General features: G+C 40.8%; 1 protein-coding gene across 1 annotated transcript in view; it reads left to right on the forward strand.

Annotated features, from left to right (window-relative positions):
* ADAMTS2 (ADAM metallopeptidase with thrombospondin type 1 motif 2) overlaps positions 1-21,800 on the forward strand; it is a 472,420-nt gene that overhangs the window by 411,130 nt on the left and 39,490 nt on the right. The window contains exons 12-14 of the mRNA XM_036749669.1: positions 2,667-2,842; positions 10,905-11,038; positions 18,933-19,056. Coding sequence (XP_036605564.1) covers positions 2,667-2,842; positions 10,905-11,038; positions 18,933-19,056 — 434 coding nt within the window. The remainder of the gene's footprint in view (positions 1-2,666; positions 2,843-10,904; positions 11,039-18,932; positions 19,057-21,800) is intronic.

The raw sequence follows: 21,800 nt of genomic DNA on the forward strand, positions 1-21,800 counted from the left end.
GAAAAAGTTTAAGAAGCTCTGTACTACTTCCCTTTCCACTAGACCACACTTGACGGAATTATCTCTCTTCTTCCATCACTGTCCTCATCGTTAACGAGATTCCATGGATCACCTTCAGAGTAAATGGCCCTACTCAGGCACTACATCCAAGGAAAGTGAGAAGAACTGAGTTAGTATGATGGATCCCTGGCTTCAAGGAGCTTTCCATCTAGTTGAAATAAGACAGGTTGAACTGGTACCAAAAGTAAGATGGTGGTAGTACAGATCCCAATAGCCCACCTTTAGCTAGGACTTTTCAGTTGTATAAAGCCCTTTCCTCATGGTACCCCTGCAAGGTGGGGCATGCAGATATTACCATCCTTAATTGGGGGGGGTGATTTTCTTCACTTGTGATTTCATCAGCACATAAAACTTCCTCAATCCGGTGTGGACAATTCATAGTCTAAGAGAGTTGCCAGGGGAAATGAGAGTTTAGGTTACTTGCCCAGGGTCACACAGTCAGTATGTGACAGGACTTGAACCCATCTCTTTGACTTTCAGACCAGCTCTCTAACCATGACACCACCCTGCTTGTCATTCTCCATTTTACAGGTGAGAAAACTGAGTTAGAGAGGGATAAATTGACTTATTCAAGGCCATATAGCTAGCAAAAGCCTCACTTGAACCCAGGTTATATGGCTCTGAGGATGGCACTTTTTTCTGTTCCAATGCACACCCCTTAGTGATGAACTTCACTGAGTGAGTTACTGATTCTGAATAGGAAGAGGTTGCAGCGAAGGAATAGAAGGTTCTCCTTTCTAGGCCAGGGGAAAGCAGGTGTGGCAGCAGGGGGCTGGTGGGTCAGAGTTCCTTCCTGTGAGTCAAGCAAAGGCAGACAAAAGACCCCTGTGATTTAGAAGCCTCGTCTTCAATTTTAGTGACAATTAATCCCTGGACCAGTGTAAAGGCACCTCCTCCTGGCCCGTCCCCATCCCTGGTATAATACGGACCGGACCAAGAAACAATTCCTCTGGCTTTTCTAGAGTCTGGACAATTTGTGCCCTTTTCCACATACTGCTGTCACCTGAACTGAAGGAAATCTTGGAGGATACTGAGGCAAGCTCCCCCTGCCCTCCATTTGTTGTCATTAGTATTATTTTTCTGATATTCCTAGATGAAAATAAAAAATTGTGGCATTTGTTCTTTCAAAAGGAAAGAGCTAATATATGGGAGCAAAATGATAGATTAGAAAGAGCTCTGTATTGGGAGAGAGACCACTCAACTTCAAAACCCATGTGATTTGGGGCAGCTTCTCTAAGCCCGTTTCCTCCTCTCTAAGATGAGGGCATTGGACTAAGGACTCTTAACCTGGGATAAGTTTCAGAGGTTTCATAAACCTAGACAGAAAAAAAAATATTTTTATTTCATTATGGCTGGTTTCTTTTATTATCTCATGTATTTTTATTTATGCATTTTAAAACATTTTGGGAAGAGGTCCAATGGGTTTGGGAGACTGACTGAGGGGTCCATGACACAAAAAAAGGTTAAGAACCTCTGGACTATATTGATATATGTCTAAGGACCCTTCGAGCTCTCAATATTATTTTCTAGCTAAATGGCACAGTGGATAGAGTGCCAGACCTGGGGTCAGGAAGATTTGAGTTCAGATCCTACCTCAGACATTTGCTAGTTGGGCAAGTCGCTAAACCATGTTTGCCTCAGTTTCCTTATCTGTAAAATGAGCTGGAGAAGGAAATGGCAAACTACTAGAGTATCTTTACCAAGAAAAGCCCAGAAGAGTTCACAAAGAGTCCAACATGACTGAAAAGACTAAACAACAACCACCTTTCCAGCTCTCAATGTTATCATTCAACATTACTGTATGGCTATTTTAGACCAGTTCAAAATACCCAGAATGAATTCCTCTAAAGATATGTTAGTTCCATCTCCTCAACTAAACTGTCAGCTCTGTGAAGACAGAGACCACATGTTTTTAAGCATAACTCAACTCAAAGCTGAGCAGAAAAAGGACTCAATACCCCCTTTTTTGTTGTTAATTGGTAGGTGGAGTAGCCCTTGATGCCTTATTAAATGCTATGAATAGCTCGCAAATTATAGGCCAACTAGTATGTAAGTGATCTTTCTGACCATACTTCATATGTATTTTTGTAATGTGACAACTGCATGGATGTTGTGGCCAAATCCACCTTCTTACCAGAGGCAGCACGATGTAGTGGCTAGAGGGGCCAAGCTTGGAGTCAGGAAGATAGGAGCTTAAGGATTGCTCCTGTCACATACTAGCTGTGTGACTATGGGCAAGTCACTCAGTAGCACCTGAAGCAACTCTCTAAAACTTTAAGTTAGAGACAAGTTGATGATCTGTATTGGTAGAAGACATTTCTAGATCAAAATTTTTGTTGACCAATGAAATCACAAGTCCAACTCTACCTTTCTCCACCCACCCCCCACCCCCCGAATAAAAAAAAAGGATATCTCCTCAGTGAACTGTGAATTTACTCCAAAGTCTTTGGCAATCTCATGTGTCTTAAGAATGGAAAATGACCAGTTGCATAGCTGCAAAATCATGGTGACCAGTTTTAAGGGTTTCTCACCCTATCCCCACAGTCTCCCCCCACCTTGTCTTTCATTGTCACTGTAAGTTGCACAAGTTTTTTCTCTTCCCACAGCCCAGCCAATGGAGGCCGTTCATGTGTGGGGCTCAGCTATGAGTTCCACCTATGCAACACGCAGGATTGCCCCAATGCTCTGGATGACTTCCGAGAGGAGCAATGCCGCCAATGGGATCTCTACTTTGAACACGGGAATGCCCAGCACCACTGGCTCCCCCATGAGCACAAGGAGGGTGAGCCTTGATGAGGGAGAGGAATGGGGAGTGGCCTGGGGAAAGCTCAGAGAAAGCACCAGAGAGTCTCTGAGAGAGAAGGGACCCTTAGACTATAGCATGGTCAGAGTGGGAAAGAACCTTAGAACACAGAATAGCAGAGCTGAAAGAAGCTTTACAATATAGAATATAGAATGGCATAGCCAAGTGGTCTGGCACATAGAAAATGCATCAGATTTAGGTCACAAATCCTGGCTCTGTCACGTACTAGCTATATGAACTTGGATGAATCATTTAACTCCTCTTGGTCTCAGTTTTCTCAGATATAAAATGAGGGGGTAGGGCTTAATGGCGTTTCATGTCCCTTTCAGCCCTTTGCTCTCCTGATCCCATGATCCTAGTTAGAGCTGGGAGCAATGTTAGAAATTATCCAGTAGTCCAACCAAAAGAAGAGACACATTCTTGTAGTCATCAGAGAGGAAGCTGATGGTCACAGTGTGTCAAGAGGTAAAATGGGGGGAGATATAAATAGGTGTACTCCTGGACTTTGAGGTTGGATTTAATTGAGTTGGTATTTATTAAAAAGACCGCTAGAACAGTGTGCTAGATACTGGGGAAGGTACCAGGCTTCGTCCTGTCATATATGGGGTAGCTGGAGTGCCCAAAGTACAGGCTTTCTTCCAGCATATTGTGTCTCTGTCTCTTCTTGGACTCCAGCTCTCCAGCCTCTGGAATACCTCGTAGCCCCCTTTTTTAAAAAATCCAAGCCCAAGAGTTTAGCTCAGGTATATGAATTGGCCCTGAGCTTCACCATCAGTGTGCTGTCCCTGGGACAACAAAGACTTGGAACAAAGCCAATTCTTGCCAGGACTGGTATCCAAACATATAGAAGCCATCCAAAAGTGCCCAAGACCAATCAAAACTTTGTCCAGGAAATTTCATACTAACTATAACACTATTATATGAGAAGTGGATTAGAGAGATGCAAAACAAAATTCTATGTTGTCCAAAAAGGAAGGCCATCAGGGAAGGCTTCTCAGAGGGCATGACATTTGAGTTGGTCTTTAAGGGATTAGCAGCAATTCAGCAGATAAAGGATGAGAGTGAATATTGCAGGTGTAGGTAAGAGTGTATGAGCAAGGAAAACTCAGGGCATGCTAAGGCCGCATACATAGAATGCACAGAGGTAAGGAGAATATGATAAGGCTGGAAATGTAGAGTGGCCCTAAATTATAGAGGGCCTCATGTGCCAAGCTAAGGAGTACTCAGATGAATAACACTAGGTGATAGAGAGCCATAGTTCAGTGTTTTGAGAAGAAGCATAATCAGATCTCTGCCAAAGGAAGAGTGATCCAGCAACAGCATGAAGGATGATTTGGAAAGAGAATAGAGGGCAAGGGCTCACTGGGAGGATTTTACAGTAATTCAGGTGAGTGGTAATAGCAGTCTGTGCTCGGGTGGTGGGTGGCATAAGGAGTAGAGAGCAGGATTCAGATGCAAGAGGCTGAGAAGATAAACCAATAAATCTTAGTGATTCATTAGATGAAGCACCTGAGCACATAAGATCTCTCAGTGTCTAGATTAGAGAGGCTCCTGGGCAGGGGTTGAAGGATGGGAATGGGGATGGGGATAGTGACGAAGCTGACCTAAAAGGCCTTTACTTTGTATCCTTAGCTTCTTTTTTTCTGGGTAATTAATAATTTTATCAATTATGGCTAGCAAATAATTAATAAAAGGATGGTCATTTGGCTTTCTCTCATAAACCAATCATGGAGGTCTCTCAATGCTTATATGCCCTTGGAAGAGTGGGTGTTCCTGACAGGTGGCAATCAACTTTGACTGGTTAACAATTAATGAGAGAATGAATATTATAATGAGAGGTGGGACTTGCCTCAATGAGGAGTTGGGGGAATATGACTTTGATTACCTCACTCTTAATCTTCTCTACCCAGACCACCACCCTCTGCCTAGGGCAATCTAGACAATGGGGTCTACACTGCCCCCCCAAGCCTGTCTGAGTAGAACACAACAGGCTGGAATTCACCTAGATTAGATTGTCCTCATAAATTTTCTAGTGGGGAGGACTAAGGATGGTCTAGGTGGGTAGCCTTAGCTTCTATAATTTCAGATGTACCCATTCCAATATACAGTATCAATAACAGGGTTGGCATTTTAGTCTCAACCTCCTGCCAACTTACCTCCATCCACTTCCTAAACCCTCCCACCTCTTTCCCTTCCTTGGTTCCTTCACTCAGTCTTGCTCATAGGAGAAAGCCAATATGTTTCTCTTTCACTCTCAATCTCTACCTAACACCTTGCAGTCCACATATCTTCAGATGGTCTCTGATGGGTGGGAGATCTTAACTGGTGCTAAAATAAGCAGACATAGCTCTGACACAGCCCCCAGTGGGGAGAGGCATTCAGCATAAACATTGGATATGGCTCAACTTGAAGAATCTGGCAGCATCTCTTATAATTATAGAATCCTATTATCTTGGAGTTGGAGTTGAAATGGCCCTCAAAGGTCATCTGGTCCAGCCCATACCTGAGTAGAAGTCTTCTATGTGTCATCTCTGACAAGTAATCATCTAGCCTACATTTGAATATCTCTGATAATGGAGAACTTACTACCTGTTAAAGCAGACCAGTCTACTCTAAGACAGCTCTAATCGTCACAAAGTTTTTCCTTAATTCAAATTAAAATCTTCCTTACGACAATTTCTATCCACTAGTCTTATTTTGGTCCTTTGAGGCCAAGCATAAGAAGACTAAGTCATCCCTTCCCTATCACAACCTTTCAGAACTATGAAGACAAGGCAGTTCTCCAGTTAGTCTTCCAGATGGAGTCGGACCATAAATAGGTCATAATAATATCACCTCCCCTATCCTGGACAGCCAAATAAACTAACTGAGCCCCTTGATAGACATATTGTTTAGTCCTGGGCTTTGACTCATGCCCTTACTCAGAAGGCCTTGGATCTTGAGCCTCCCTCTTAGATCTGGCCAACCCAGACACTGAAACAGGGGAATTAGTAAAGAATATTCAAGTCTAGCCAAAAGCTACTGCTTTGAGAATAGGGTCATGTTCCTGGATTCACGGGAAGGAAAATCAGGGAAATGCCCCTGCAGGAGACCTTCTTACCACCACCACCATCCTCCTCCCCCAAAAATATATGTTTTCTAACCAGAAGGGGCATCTGGGTCAGGTTCTTCAGGTATCTGGGTCTGATGTCCATGAGGACTCAGTGGAACTTCATGGTCTTGGAATGGGAGCAGAGTTGTCTTGGAGATTTAAGGAAGCCTGGCTTCTAAATGGTGATGAAGGCTGAATGATGAAGAAGGCGGGGCTGAGAGGGCTTACACCCGCTAGATACACTCCTACAGGTTGAACTTTACTGCAAATGAGTTGGAGCTCACTGATGAAAACTCTAATGCGCCATCTTGTGGCTGAGCTTACACTGACAACTTGTACCATTTACTATCCTGGCCTGGCCTGCTGTGAGGAAGGGCTCCATTCTTCTGGGGTTTCTCCTATAAATTAATGCCCAAATCCCCAGGCAGATATCCCAGAATCTCAGAGCTAGAAGGGGCTTCTGCATCCACTTAATCCAACCTCACACTCTAAGGAGAAAATCCCTCCAGAACTTCCCTGACTTCATTTAGCCTCTCTGAAGGCAAACCTCCAGGGACAGGGAACCCATTGGTTCCCACAGTGGCAGCTCATTCCAAGGTTTACCAATTCTGAGTGTTAGGACGTTCTGCCCTTACAAGCCTGTTTGCTTCTCTGTCTTCCATCTGGGTCCAAGGACAATAAGTCTCCATGAAAGTCCTTTAGCTATCATGCCCTTAATTCTTTTCTTCTCCATATTAAACATTACCCCCTCCCAACCCACAAATACGCAAAATTCCTTCCATCAATCCTCCTGTATCATTCATTTCCCAGCTAATCACCTATTGACCTGCTTTAGCTTATGCATGTCTCCTTTGTAATGTGGTGCCCAGAAGTAGAGGCCATGCTGTAGGTGTGGCTTGACCAAAACAGAGCAGGAGACCCATAACCTCCCACATTCTGGATACTATGCTTCTTCAGTGAAGTCAGCTCTGGGCCCAGGAGGCTTCTCAGGTCTGTCAGTGATTTGGGATTGATTTTACAGATGTGGCAGCTACTGTGATCTAAGGTATCCTGAAAAGCCCTCTCTAAACCAGCTGTAGGTGGACTGCAAAAGGGCTGACATGATACCTCCTTTTCCTGATACTTTTTTCCATGGGTGTAGGGAAGAGAAATTGAGTTAATATGGTTGGAAGGTAAGAGTTCTTTCTACTTCACTGGGCCTCTTGTAGATGAGATGGTTAAGGGCTGCTATTAACCATATTCTGCCTGGATGCTGTGGCATTCAGTGGTCATGTTTACAAATACCAGTTATAACTGTTCCTGGTTCAGTGACCACCTGAGTACTGGGAACATTCAAACCAATAACCAAGGATGTAATAAACCATTACTTACAATCTATGTCAGCTTTGCTTGCTGTCTTTAATGAATCATAGCCAGCAAAGTATTCTTTCCCTTCAGCAGCTATGGCTACTTCTAATGAAATATGGGGAATAAACATGAGAATAAGAACTAGGTGTTTCCTCATCAGAGAGAAAAGGAAAAAGGAAGGAAATAAGCATTTATATGATGCCTACTATGTGCCAGGCACTGACCAGACTGCTTTGTGCAAATATTTCATTTGATCCTCACAACAACCCTGTGAGGTAGATGTTATTATTATCCCCATTTTACAAATAATTTGAAACTGAGGCAAAAAGAGTTAGTTAAGTGACTTGTCCAGGGTCACACAGATAATAAGCTGGATTTTAATTCAGGTCTTCCTGACTCCAGGGCCAGTATTCTATTTACAGTGCCACTAGCTGCAGAAGTCTTTCCCATACCCTACCATGCATAGTAACCTCTGAGCTAGCAACAGCAAAAACCACTAATATTCATGAAGCGCCCACTTGATGGGTACTGCTCTGTAACTGGAGATGAGAGAGGGATAAAAGTTTAAGATATAATCCTCGCCTTTATGGGACTTATATTCTAAGTAGGGAGATAAGAAATAGACACAAATAACTATAATGTATAATATTACACGATAAATGCATCAGAAAGGTACAAAACAAAGTGCTCTGTGAGGCCTGAAGAAGATGATTACTAAGAAGATCACGGGAGAGGTTGAATACTGACTTTCTTTTTGCTAGTCGAACCCAAATTGGCAAATCTGATCCTGCCCAACCCAGGAGAGGAACTGCAATTCACCAGGAATTGCATTCACCTTTGTCAGTGACAAAGGATCTCAACACTTCTATTCAAATTTGAATAAGATAGTTCATTTATTAAACAGAGTAGAACTGGCTTGTGCCAATCGTCAAACTGCCTGTTTTGCTTTACTTTTAGTGAAAAAAAAAATCTTTGCTTTATTGAAGTGTGATAGAGAATGAGAAATAGGTACAAGTCCTCATCCTGAACGACCTATATCCTGAGGGTTGTCCACCATCCTTCCCTTTCTTTCCCTTAGTAGTTAATACCTGGTCATCACATCACTTAGGAATAGGCTTGCCCAAGGCCCTGGCTAAGGGAAAAAACCTTCCAAATTTATTCTCTCTGGAGCTCTGATACCACACCCCTCTATTGGTGCACTTAGAGTGCCCTCTTCTGTCTCTCTGCTGTAATTTCATTAGATGTCTTTTGAGGAGGTTATCCATCTGGACTTCAAAAGACCCCAATTCCTGCATTCCAAAGTAGATAATCTTTGCAAGTTGCAGAATCTGACAAAACCGAAAAAACAAAATCACCTCCTGCATTCTGGTCAGCATCTCTGTCAGTACCATGGTCAGCACCCTGGTGTGGAGCCAGCACCTTAAGCTGGTGCTTAGAAGACAGGCATTGCCTGGCCTATAGTCAAAGTCTAGCTTGGTGACAACTACCAGAACTTTGTGAGAGCTATAAGAACCCAGGATCACCCCCCAAAAGAAGGTTCTTAACACACTATTAGGAAACAAGGATAGAACAGAGAATGTTTAAATCAGAGTCTCAGACAGTGAGGCTTGGACTGCTATGGAGGATTGTATGACCATAAAATTTTTGTCTATCCCACAGATAAGCCAAATTAGAAAGAATGCCCCTGGTAGAAGGTCATGCCTGAGGGGAGGGAGGGTAGTTGGTGGGATTACTGCTTTCTTTGAACCTATCTTAGATCCAAATCATGGAAAAAAGTTGTTCCTGGCTTTGGAAGAGTCAGCAGGATGCCTTATATGGGTCATTTACCTTTTGGAGAACTAAGAAAGATTTTTTGGAAATTGGGCGATGGTAAGAAATCAGTTCAGTCAGAGCCGTCCACGTCTTTTGACTCTGTTCCTGCACTGGTATAGTTTGAAATCCTTGGGGAGGGCCAATGACACTACTCCACTTAGGGCCACAGTGTGCTCAATGGGGGTGCTTTTAAATGGGTCACCCCCTGTCTGTATTTCCTATCCCATAGCTCAGGACTAGCCAGGCATCTATAAATAAATAGACATTAGCAGCAGGATATTAACTGTGTACAGCTTGTTATAATTATTTTTTCCATCCTCAAAATTAATTTTTCTCTGTAGGTGAAAATTTGGGCCTGAGGTGATATTGGCAACCCATTATTAATTCTCCATGACATGTTTTAGGATACAATTCTATGCCCTGAAAAGAAAAGGACATGGTCTGAACACAAAAGCTCAGGCATACTAATTAAAACCATTCATTCACCTAATGAGGTACAGTGGAAAGATCACTGACTTGAAATTAGAAGACCTGGATTCTAGTCCCAGCTCTGATACTTACCTTACTTACCTTATAAATGTCAAAATATCCCCCTCCCACTGAAAGCCTTAGTTTTCTCATCCACACAATTAAAGAATTGGATTGTTCTCTACATCTGTGATTCTATAATCCCCAAGCCTTTCTTGAGCTCCTGTTATGTCCAGAGCCCTGTTCAAGGAGCCATGGGGAGACAAAGATGAATAAGTTCAGCCCAATAAGCATTAAGGGCTTACTCTGTTCAGAGCACTCTGTTATGCACTGGAGATAAAATGGCAAGACTAAAGCAATCGTTGTCCTCGAGTAGCTTCCAAACTGTGCACATTCAGAGGGCTCCGTCCTTCAGGTTTGCTGCAAAGTAGAGTGCTTAAAGAAGAGTAATTTGAAATAAAGTTACAAAGGAATGTTGGACCTTGATTGTAGAAAGCCTTAAAGGCCTAAGCTAAAGAGTAGGTAATTTTCATGCTGGCAATAGGGAGCCGCTGAAGTGATTTTAAGGCAGGGGAGTGTATGGTCATTCCTGTGCATTAGGAAGATTATTTGGGCAGCTGTGTGAAGGATGGATAGGAGAGAGGAGACTGGATGCAGGGAGGTCAGTTAAGAGGCTATTAAAATCATCTAGGTTAGAGATGATGAGAGCCTAGGCTAGGAATTTTAGCATTATGAGTTGGATTTGAGATATCGTAGAGATAGAGATAGGGTTAACAAAACTTGTTAACAAATTGAGTGCCATGGGTTAGGAAGAGACAAGAATGAAAGATGTCCCAGAGATTTTAAGCCTGGGTGATTCTCAGATAGTAAAGTTTGGGAAAGGTACCCTCACTGAGCTCCTTGCCTAGTATGAATTGACATAAATATCCATGATGCGAGGTAAGATACCAGTGCCATAAAAAGTTCATAGGAGAGGGGAGCCAGGGAATGTTTTAGGAAGGAGGTAGCCCCTGAGCTGACCATTTAAGTATTGGTGGAGTTTAAATTGGCAACTCCTAAATCTCATAGTCAGTTTCAAATTCAACCATAATACAGTGCCCCTTCCAATATCTCCCCTCCTTTCCCTCTCCATCCCCCATGCCTTACTTCCTGTTTCCCTTTCCTGGCTAATTCCCATAGATGCAATGAAATGAAATCACTGGTATACATGCCAATGGGCCCACACGATTAGCCATGTCACATGTTAAGCCCAAAAGGATTATGTGTGAACCCTATCAATAAATAGATTGTAAAGCAAATGAAACCTGCCATTTTATCCTCCAGCCAAGGAAAGATGCCATCTCTACTGCCAGTCAAAAGAAACTGGAGAAGTGGTATCCATGAAGCGAATGGTACATGATGGGACCCATTGCTCCTACAAGGATCCTTATAGCCTTTGTGTACGTGGAGACTGTTTGGTAAGTGTTGGGGGAAGATGGCATTTGGATTCTTAAAAAAAAAAGCAAAAGGCAACACTTGAAAGTGGAAGAACCCTGCACCATGACTTTGGAGCCCTGCGTTCCAGCTCTGACTCTATTATTTACAAATTGTACAATCTTGGGGAGAGTCAACTTACTTCTCTGGACCTCTTCCTCCTCCTCTATAAAGCTAGAGTAATAATCCCTGTCCTGAAAACCTTATAGCATTGTTGTGAGGTCCAAATGAGTCAATATACACTAGTGATTCAAAGACAGTTTGTACTATTCCCCCCACAAAATCTGACATGACAGAAGGCATTCCACTTGGATTCAGGAAGAGCTGAGTTCAGACCCCACCTGGAAAGCTTGCTGACCCTGGGGAAATCACTAAAGCTCTCTACACCTCAATTTCCTCATCTGTAGAACAGATGGAGGTTTGACTCAATGGTTTTTAAGGCCCCTTCCAGATTTATAACTATGATCCTAAAATTATACACTTAGTCATGAAAGATAATGAAGGTTACACATTGAGGGAAGGTCAGAAAGAAGAAAATGTGATGAAAACAAAGTGATAAAGACAAAAAGACCAGTGATAATAGAAACGCTTTTGTTGTTTAGTTGTTTAGTCATATCTGACCCTTAATGATCCCCGTAGACCATAACTGTCCATGGGGTTTTCTTGGCAAGGTCACCGGGGTGGTTTGCCTTTTCCTTCTCCAGTAGATTTAGTGGAACCCTTTGTCAGGCAAACAGAGGGTAAGTGACTTGCCCAGGGTCACATAGTTAAGAAGTTTCTGAGGCTGGATAAAAACTCAGGTCTTCCTGACACCAGGCTCAGCTGCCTCAGAGAAATACTTTAGACATCTTTAATTCAGTAGAAATATGAAAGAAAAATTTACAAGAAAGATCTATTTTAATAGAATGACTTCAGAGCAATTTTTAAATTTTATTTTTCTATCAACAAGCATTTATTTTTCTCTCTCTCTCCCACTCCCACATTGGGGAAAAGAAAAAAAAACAAAACAAAACAAAACTCGTAACAAATATGCATAGTCAAGCAAAACAAATTCCTATTTTGCCCATGTCCAAAAATCTATGTCTTATTCTGCGTGTATTCATATGTATGCATGTATACATAAATCTATGTATTATTCTCTTGAGTCTGTCACCTCTCTGTCAGGAGATGGGTAGCATAGTTCATCATCAGTCTTTTGATATCTTCATTGGTTGCTGCATTGATCAGATTTCTTAAGTCTATTAAAGTTGCTTGTCTTTACAAGGTTGTTGCTTTGGAAATGTTTCTCCAGATTCTGCTCACTTCACTTTTCATCAGTATATATAATAAGTCTTCCCAGGTTTTTCTGAATGCATTCTTTTTATCATTTCTTATACCACAATAGTATTTCATCATATTCATAGACCATAATTTGTTCAGCCATTCCCCCAATTGATAAGTACTCATTTGGTATCCAATTCTTTGCAGTATAAAAAGAGATGCTATAAATATTTTTTGTACAAATGGAACCTTTCCTTCTTTCTTTGATATATTTGGGAGATAGTGGGTTTTTTTGTTTTGTTTTATTTAATGGCTGTAATCATTGTCTGCAGTGATCTTTGAGCCCAAGAATACAAAATCTGACACTGCTTCCATGTCTTCCCTCTATTTGCTAGGAAGTGATGGGACCAGTTGCCATGATCTTAGGGTTTTTTTTATATTAAGCTTTAAGCCAGCTTCTACACTCTCCTCTTTTACCCTCATGAAAAGGCTTCTTAATTCTTCTTCACTTTCTTCAGAGTGATATCATCTGCATATATGAAATTATTGATATTTCTCCCAGCAACCTTAATTCCAGCTTTTGATTCATCCAGCCTGGCATTTTGCATGATGTACTCTGCATATAAGTTAAATAAATGAAGTGGCAATATGCAGCCTTATCATACTTCTTTTCCAGTCTTAAACCAATCAGTTTTCCATGTTCAGTTCTAACTGTTGCTTTTTGGCCCTCATACAGGTTCCTCAGGAGACAAGTAAGATGATCTGGTACCCCCATCTCTTTAAAGATTTGCCACAATTTAAAAATTTTTTAAACTTAAGTACACAATTAAAAAAGAAAAAGAAACATATTACAAACTTAAATACAAAATTAAAAAAAGAAAAAAAGCATTGCCATGTGCACAGCAGAATGTAAGAGAGGATTCAAAATATGCAGCAATAAATTTCCATTTCAAGAAAACCTAAATAATAAATACTACACATTGTGTTCAAAGCTGTCCATCTTTTCCTTGCTTCCTTCTAAGTTTTCTTTTGTTCTCTGCTGTGTACTTTTTACTTTGTTCTTTTTTTCCCTTTCTTCTCCCCTCCCCTCCCCAAGAAGGTACAACTAAGTGCTGATGTATTTATTTGTGTGTATATATGTGTGTGTATGTATATGTATACATATATACACATATAAGTATACACACACATATATATATACCTATATACACATTCAAACATACATATATACACACAAAGATATATACATGCATATACAGATACTTGTATACACTTACATAGACATGCTTAGATATCTATGATCATACTCATATATAGACATATACATTCATGTGCACCTATGTAAGACTGTACTATACTTATTTGTTCTGTTTCTCTGAGAGTAAATAACCTCTTCCTTCATAAGCCCAAGTCTTTCCATATTTTTCAAAGTCCACCAACTCATCATTTCCTACATCACAGCAATATTCCAACCTTATGCTGTCCAGTTATTTTAAAAAGTCTAAAACAATATTGATTAATATGGCTGACATACAGTGTAGTTTCCCTATTTTTCTCTGATGATTAAATCTATTTTAGCTTTCACTTTATCTGAGATCATGATTACTACCCCTGCTTTTTTTCCTTATGTAACAACAATGTTGCTAGCAGCTGTTGTGGGAGTGAAAGACCAACAACACCAGCCCACAGGGAGGCTGCTAGCACAGGTGTTTGATCTGCTTTTCTAAGGAAAGCAACTTTAAGGGGTTAACAATCTCAGTTTAATTAAAGATATATATAACAGTCACTTAGTTCAGAGGAAAAAGTCAGCACCCTGAACATCAGAGCAAATACAAACAGAAACTACAAACAGATCAACAGACGGGCTTTGTCTGATCAAGACATCACATACATAGTTACCAAAAAGAGAAACATCAACATCTGGGTTTTCAAAGCTGGGGGGGCTCTTAACAATGGCTACCCAGAGTCTCATCTGGTCAAATCACACAACACTCTTCCAGTGAGTGAGAGCCCCAAAACAAAATGCCAACCTCAGATCTTTTATACCCTTCTTGTTTCTTAAGCAAGTCAAAGACTGTTGATTCAATCAAAGAAATAAAAGACAACAAAAAGTCCACTTTGCTTGCCATTGCATTTGAAAGACTCATCAAAGATACTTGATTACCTTAGCATTCTAAAAGAGAAAACAAAAAAGTCCCACCTTAATTACCATAACACTCTAATAAATTCTACTCCTGAGCTTTAGTTTATGTTTGTGTATATCTCTTATTTCCTGTCCCTCCCAACTCTCCTACTTTACCACTATCTGCTATCTTGCCCTCCTATTATTTAACCTGCCTTACCTCCTTATCCTCCCATTCCCATTAATCTAAACATCCTTCTATTACCCCCCCCCTTATTCCCTTGCCCTCCCTTCTAAAAATCTCTCCCTTATCCTCTCCCCATTCCATCCCCTTAGTCTTTCACTTCTTTCTGAATTTAGAAGACTTTTATACCCTTCTAGATATATATGTATTGTTCCCTCTTAAACCCATTTGCCATGAAAATAGGGTTCCAGAACTACCAGCTTTCCTCTCCCATCTAATTCCTCTGTGTCAGTTCTTCCTCTCACACTTCATTTGTATAAAATAATTACTCTTTTTACCTGTTCCTAAATGGTTTGACTTTTGAAAATCATATCATACTCATGTCTACCTCAGTCTTTCTTACAGACTACTCAGTTACTAATAAGGAGCTTAGACATAGGTTTTACTTTTCCTCATATAAAAGGTAAACAAATCTGTCTTTATTGAGTCCCTTTTAATCAGTCTTTGATATGGACCTTATATTTCTCTTGGATCTTGTATGTCAAATTTTCTATTAAGTTCAGGTTTGTTTGTTGTTTTTTAACAAAATCCTCTAAGTCCGACAATTCATTAAATGTCCTTTTTTTTCATTCAGGTTCATGCAGTCTTGTTTATTTTTACCACTTTGTGTTCACCCTGAGGCATTATTTTATCTTGTTTGTGGGAGAGATTTGGAGAACTTGAAATTTTCTGACCTACTCTGCCATCTTCCCAGAATCCTCTCCCCAATTTGCCACATTTTGTTGTGATCCAAACAGTCAGAGACTTTAGTGTAGTCACCAAAGCAGAAATAGGTGTTTTTCTGGAACTCCTTTGCCTTCTCCATAATCCAGGGAATGTTGGCAATATGGTCTTTAGTTCCTCTGTCTCTATAGCAATTCACAATTCCACCAACAGTGTACTGACATACCTGTTTTCCTACAGCCCCTGTGACATTTGTCATTTCCTTTTTTTGTTACTTTGCTAGTCTGATGGCATCTCAGTGTTGCTTTAATTTGCATTTCTCCAATTGTTTGTGATTTAGAGAATACTTTCATTTGCCTATCCATAGCCTGGATATGTTCCTTTGAGAACTTCCTGTTTATACCCCTCCATTTATCATCTGGAAAATGTTTCTTATTCTTACACATTTGAATCAATTCTTTTTATTGGAAATTAAACTTTCATTCAAAAAACTTGCTATAAAGATTTTTTCCCAGTTAACTGTTTCCCTTCTAACAATAGCATGTTGATTTTGTTTGTGGAAAAAAAAACTTTTCTATTTTATATAATTAAAACTATTCACTTTTTTTAACCACTCTATGGTCTTCTTTATCTCTTGTTTGATCATGAACTCTTCCTCTATCCAAATCTCTGAAAGGAAAGTTCTTCCTTATTCCTCTAGTTTATGATGTAATAATGCAGTGATTTTGTATCCTTATTTTCCCAAGAGCCAATATAGTATAGTAGATAGATAGCCAGCCTCAAATCCAAGAAGAATTGAATTGAACTCTTGGCCTTGACATATACTGTCTCTTTGACTCTGAGGAAGTCACGACCTCTGTGTTTTGGGAAATTCTCTAAGGATCTAAGTTGTAGAGAATGTTCCAACCTGTACATGTAGAAGGAGTTTCCTCTCCTGGGGTTACCTATGCCAATGAAATCATAGGTCCAGCCCCTATCCCCTAGCCCTATTTTCCTGTGTATTGGTTTACTTTTAAAATGATCTCATCTTGTAGAGTTGGCCCCTGTTGCAGGGGTGGCCTAACTTCAAACTAATAAGATATATGAAAACGATTTGCAAAGTACAACACCCTGTACAAATGTGTGTTATTATTACTGTTGCTAGAGCATGACATAGTAGGTAAAAGTTGGGCTTGGAGTCAAGAAGACAGGGCCATATCCTGCCTCTGAAACTTACAGGGTGACTCTAAGTAAGTCCCTTAATTTCTCTCTGTCTCAGACAAATCCCTGGTTCATATCTCCTAAGTAGGAGCAAGGCTAACACCTGGTGAAAGGAATTTCCACTCTAAGGATTCCTCATGCTGGTGAAATCATAGATCAAACAACAAGCATTTGTTAAGTTCTTACTGTTTGCCAGGCACTTTCTTAGGTCCTGGGGATACAACAATGAACATGAAATAGTTCCTACCCTACAGAAGCACACATCCTCGCTCTGTAATGATAATCTAACTCTAGAACATGTGACCTTCAACTACACATGAATAAGCCAAACTGGGAAAGATCTTATTAGCCAGGACCTCCTGACCATCTTCACCAGGTCCAGGGAAGAGTTAAAAGTCAAACCTAGGAGCAGTCTGAAAACTACTGGTCTCTTCTCTGTCTGTATTGGGGAGCAGGGAGGTGTATAAACAGTGGAAGAGGGTGAAGTAACTAGGTAATTTTGGGGCAGTCAGGGAATTTGAATGCTCAACCTCTCTGTGCCTCAGTTTCCTCATCAGTAAAATAGAGTCACATTCAATGACTTCTAAGGTCTCTTTCAGCTCTAAATCTATAATCCTCTGATCCCATAAGTCCATATGTATACCTTTGTTCAGAAATGAGACTTAAAATATCTCCCAGAATCAAATAGAAATGATTTGGAGGGAGGGGTAGTTAAGGATGAGAATTAATCTCTAGTTTGGGATATCCATGACTGCTACCATTAGTGTTAATAATCCGGTTGACTCTGGAATGTCTAATAACAGTGATAGCAATATTAATAGTAATATTGGTAGTACTAATAATAAGAGTGATAAGAGTGATAATGATAGTTGCAATAAAAGTCTTAGTAACAGAAGTTATAATAATGACGGTGGTAATTGGAGGAGGCAGAAGCCACCTCCTTCTAGGCTATTAGGTCCTCCCAGAGTCTAGAGGATCTTCTAAAGGTTCCTTCTTCAGATCTCAGATATATGATTGAATAAATTTTTACTTTCCCTTAGCCATCCCTTCTGTTGTTGTTCTCATTCAGTCATGGTCAACTCTGGGCCAAGGCATGCCAGGCCCTCCAGTCCTCTACTATGTCCCGAAGGCTTTCTGAGCTTATGTTCATTGTTTCTATGCCACTATCTCTCCGTCTCATCCTCTGCCGTCCCCTTTTTCTTTTGCCTTCAATCTTTCCCAGCATTAGTGTCTTTTCCAATGAATCCTGTCTTCTCATTACATGAACAAAGTATTTAAGCTTCAGCTTCAGTATTTGACTTTCCAGAGAATAGCCTGAAATTAATTTCTTTAAGTACTGACTGATTTGATCTCCTAACTTTCCCTAGGTAGAATGGAATCTCAATTCTCACTTTCAGAAAGCAGACAGTTATCTTAGGGCCAGATCTGGCACAGAGTTTGTTTGTGGGTAGAATCACAGGTTTAAAACTGTATGAGACTTTAGAGATCATTGAGTCTAACCCTCATTTCATAAATGAAGGAACTGAGGCCCAAAAAGATTAAGTGACTTGCCCAGGGTCACAGAGCTAGTAAGTGTCTAAAGTAGGATTTGGAGCCAATTCTTTCTGCCTCCAAGTTCATTGATCTGTCTACTATACCATACCCTGAGGAACTTTGTCCTAATCCCAGCACATCTTTTACAGAAATGATCTTCCCTTCAGATTTTTTTAATGGCAAAGAAGTGATTGATGTCACTGAAGAAAAAGCTTTGCTTTCAGCAGAACAGGGAATGATATTGATGCTCCAAGAACCATATCTCCAGCCTAGAAGTGAGAGTCCAGGCCTAGAGTAGCCCAAATCTGAATTCCATGTAACATTACACCTTTCCATATATGAGGGCAAATGTTATAACTGTAGCTTTGTAGACAGACAATGTTTTTGTCCATAGAGGTGGCCCTGCTAGATTATTCGCTCTGCAAAAGGACTCACTTCACCACCTTCTGAAATAGAAAGCTCATAGTAACAGTAGTCATAACAATGATCATGGTAGTTGGAGGAGGCAGGAGTTGCCTTCTTCTAGGTCATTAGATCCTCTCCATAGTCTAGAGGATCTTCTAAAGGTTCCTTCTTCAGATCTCAGATATGTGATTGAATAAGGTAACTGAAAGTAGGATTTGATTTGCAGACCTTTGATTTTTCCTACAGTGTTTCAAGAACTTCTCATTTTGGTTAAGTCGGAAAACTCAGAGGATTTCCACTATACCCCGGAGGCCTCTGAAGCTTTTTCTCTGTGCCTGCCAGCATCACGGGCCCTGGTAGCTTTAACAACATCAATAAGACATCCTGATGCTGCGGGGGGGACTGAAGGTGAGGTCATTCTTAACATAGATATTCTCTTTTTTCCCCACAGAAAGTTGGCTGTGACCGGGTGATTGGCTCTACCAAGCAAGAAGACAAATGTGGTGTGTGTGGAGGAGATAACTCTCACTGCAAAGTAATCAAAGGGACATTCACAAGATTACCTAAGAAACAAGGTCAGTAATATACCCCCACCTGACTCTTCTCCTTTCAATGACTCACTACCAGTGGTTTCATATGTCCATGTCTATGTTTGTGCATAGATCATCTTAAAATTCTTCCATTCCTTGAACCACACCATCCAATCACTAGGTTCATTCTTTCTCTGTAGTGTCTTTCTTTTCTGTTCCTACAGCTCGACCCTATCACAATAGTATCCCAGCCTCCCTCCTCCTCTCATCTCTAGTACATCCTGTACATGTTGCCACATGAATGTTCCTAATGAATAGGTATGACCTATTGTATCAGCAAGGCAGTAATCACAATATGGATGATAATTGTCAAAATGCCTATGTGGTTCTGTATCGCAAAATATATGAGACTCTCCACATAGAAGGAAGAAGAAGTAAACCATTTATCAGACACCAGAGGACCAGATCCCATAAGCCATCCACCCAATCCATCACAGCAGCAAAGAATTTGATACACAGTATCACAGCAGGGAGCCTCATCATCAAAACCATCCACCCCCTGCTGGGACCTTCCCCAAAACTCACTCACAGCCACCACACGTCTGTTCTCTCCCTCAGCTCTAACTGTTGTAACTGCTCTCTCAGCATTTCCTGTGACACAACTTCCTTTTCCTCTCAGTAAGCTCCTCCCACCACATGTGACTTAAGCTTCCTGTCAGGTAAGCAGGTCACATGGCCTATTAACAGGTGGGAAAGATCTTCAAATCTAAATTGCTATTACACCTATCCTGCTCAAAAGTATTTGATGATTCCCTGTTAACCATGGGATAAAGTCAGGAATAAAGAGCAACAGTTCCCAAAGTATGGTCTTGAAATCCCCTGAGTATGTATCCCTGAGACCGTTTCAGGGCACCTGTGAGATGAAAACTACTTTCATAGCACTAAGATGTTATTTGCCTATTAAAAATCCCCTTCCTTTCCCAACTACATATCTTTGTGATAATTCAACCAAAATAATACATTACAACAGATTGAATGCAGAAGCAGATATGAAAATCCAACTGTCTTCAGACATTATCCCAATATCTCCAGACATTAAAGATACTTTCAAAACTATATAAAACAATCCCACTCTTCTTACCAAATTATTTTTGTTTGGGAAAATATAGGATTTTTTTCATTAAAAGTATGTTAACATGTAGTGGTTTTATGATTTTTAAAAACAAATAAATATTTTAAAATTATCAGTTTTAATTTATTAATACAGTAAACATTGATAGATACAAATAATATGAAATACAAATAAATAATTAAATAAATATAAATAAAAGTTCTTTGGGTCTTCAGTAATTTTTTAAAAGCATGAAGGGGTCCTCAACAATTTTAAAGAATCCTGAGACAAAAAAAGTTTTAGAATCACTTGTCCAAGGTATTGGGATGAGGTGTTTGTTCAAATTCACCTACCTAGGCCACACCTGCCCCAGGTTACCAAACAGAACTAAAGAGACAGGTCCCTGCATCATCAGACAGTGACGTGTGGGTTTTTTTAGCTCTTTTAACCACCAGATTGGGCTAATGTGGAATTAGGAAGGCCTAGGTTCAAGTTTTGCTTCAGACGCTTACTAGCCGTGTGATCCTGGCCAAGTCATTTAAGCTCTCGTTACTCCCCAGACAACACTCTAAGATTCTTCTGTGCATTGGTAGAGGGCATTTTCTCATGGGACAGATGCTTTACTGATGAAATCCGAGGTCTGGTGCCAAAAATACATCAACACGACTAAGTACATCTCCACTGAGATCAGGCATTCTCAGTCAGTCTGCTGATGTCTGAATGACCGCCATTGCTCTCAGCCTCCTAACTCATGCCCTTTTTTTAAGTGTTGGTTTCTGGCCAGTGTCACAATGCCCCTGGAGTGTCAACCTGAACCCCTTAAATTGCACCTCCCCTCTTGGCTTTTCTTGCTCTGAGACTCTCCTCCTCAGATTTCATAGATTCTGCCTCTCAGACCCCATCTCTCAGGCCTGCTGAGACTGTGACCTATTGGTTTTTTTATTCCCAGGGAGCTAATTAGACATGAGGACATAACTGGCACGCTTCCTCTCAGTTTGTCCTTCAGAGCTCTCCTGTCCCCAAAGTTGTCTATTTCAGTCAACTCTACTTGGTACAAGAAGGGGCCACATCACATCGTTCATCACTCTTGTTCACTACCTCCTACCTTCTGGGAGGCCTTAGGTCAGGTAGACAGTCCCACCACCCTAAATCAGCTCCTCAGCCAAGCATCCAAGGCCCTCTTGAGTCGGGGTTGCCTACATTTCCAGCTTCATTTGCCCTCGATCAAATGTTGTAGTTCTGCCCAAACTTGATGGCTGGCAGGCCTGCTCCAGTTTCTGTATCTCTGCTCCAACATTCCCTTGCCTGGAATGCTCTAACCCCTCCTTGGCCTTGTTCTTAAGTCTTACCCTTCCTTCAGGGCACTGAAAGAAAAGGCTACTGCTGAATAGTGCCTGATATACCCAGTAACTAGCACAGGGCTGGCCTCCTGGTAGGACACGGAGGACGATGTATTTATAGTCCCATAGTCTTTTGACTAATTGTGGCTATAAATTAATGTCTACTGAGTTTACCATACAGCTTGTGATCTAGGCTTCAGAGCCAAATGACCTAGGGCAAGTGGCTTCATTTCACTGACTTAATTATTGTAGCTGACAGATGGGAAAAAACGAACACCCACACACACACACATACATCACTCCAGGCCCACTTATGGTTAGTTATTTCTCTGCTTGTG

The sequence above is a fragment of the Trichosurus vulpecula genome, chromosome 3, assembly GCF_011100635.1.
Source record: "Trichosurus vulpecula isolate mTriVul1 chromosome 3, mTriVul1.pri, whole genome shotgun sequence".
Taxonomy (NCBI): Eukaryota; Metazoa; Chordata; class Mammalia; order Diprotodontia; family Phalangeridae; genus Trichosurus; species Trichosurus vulpecula.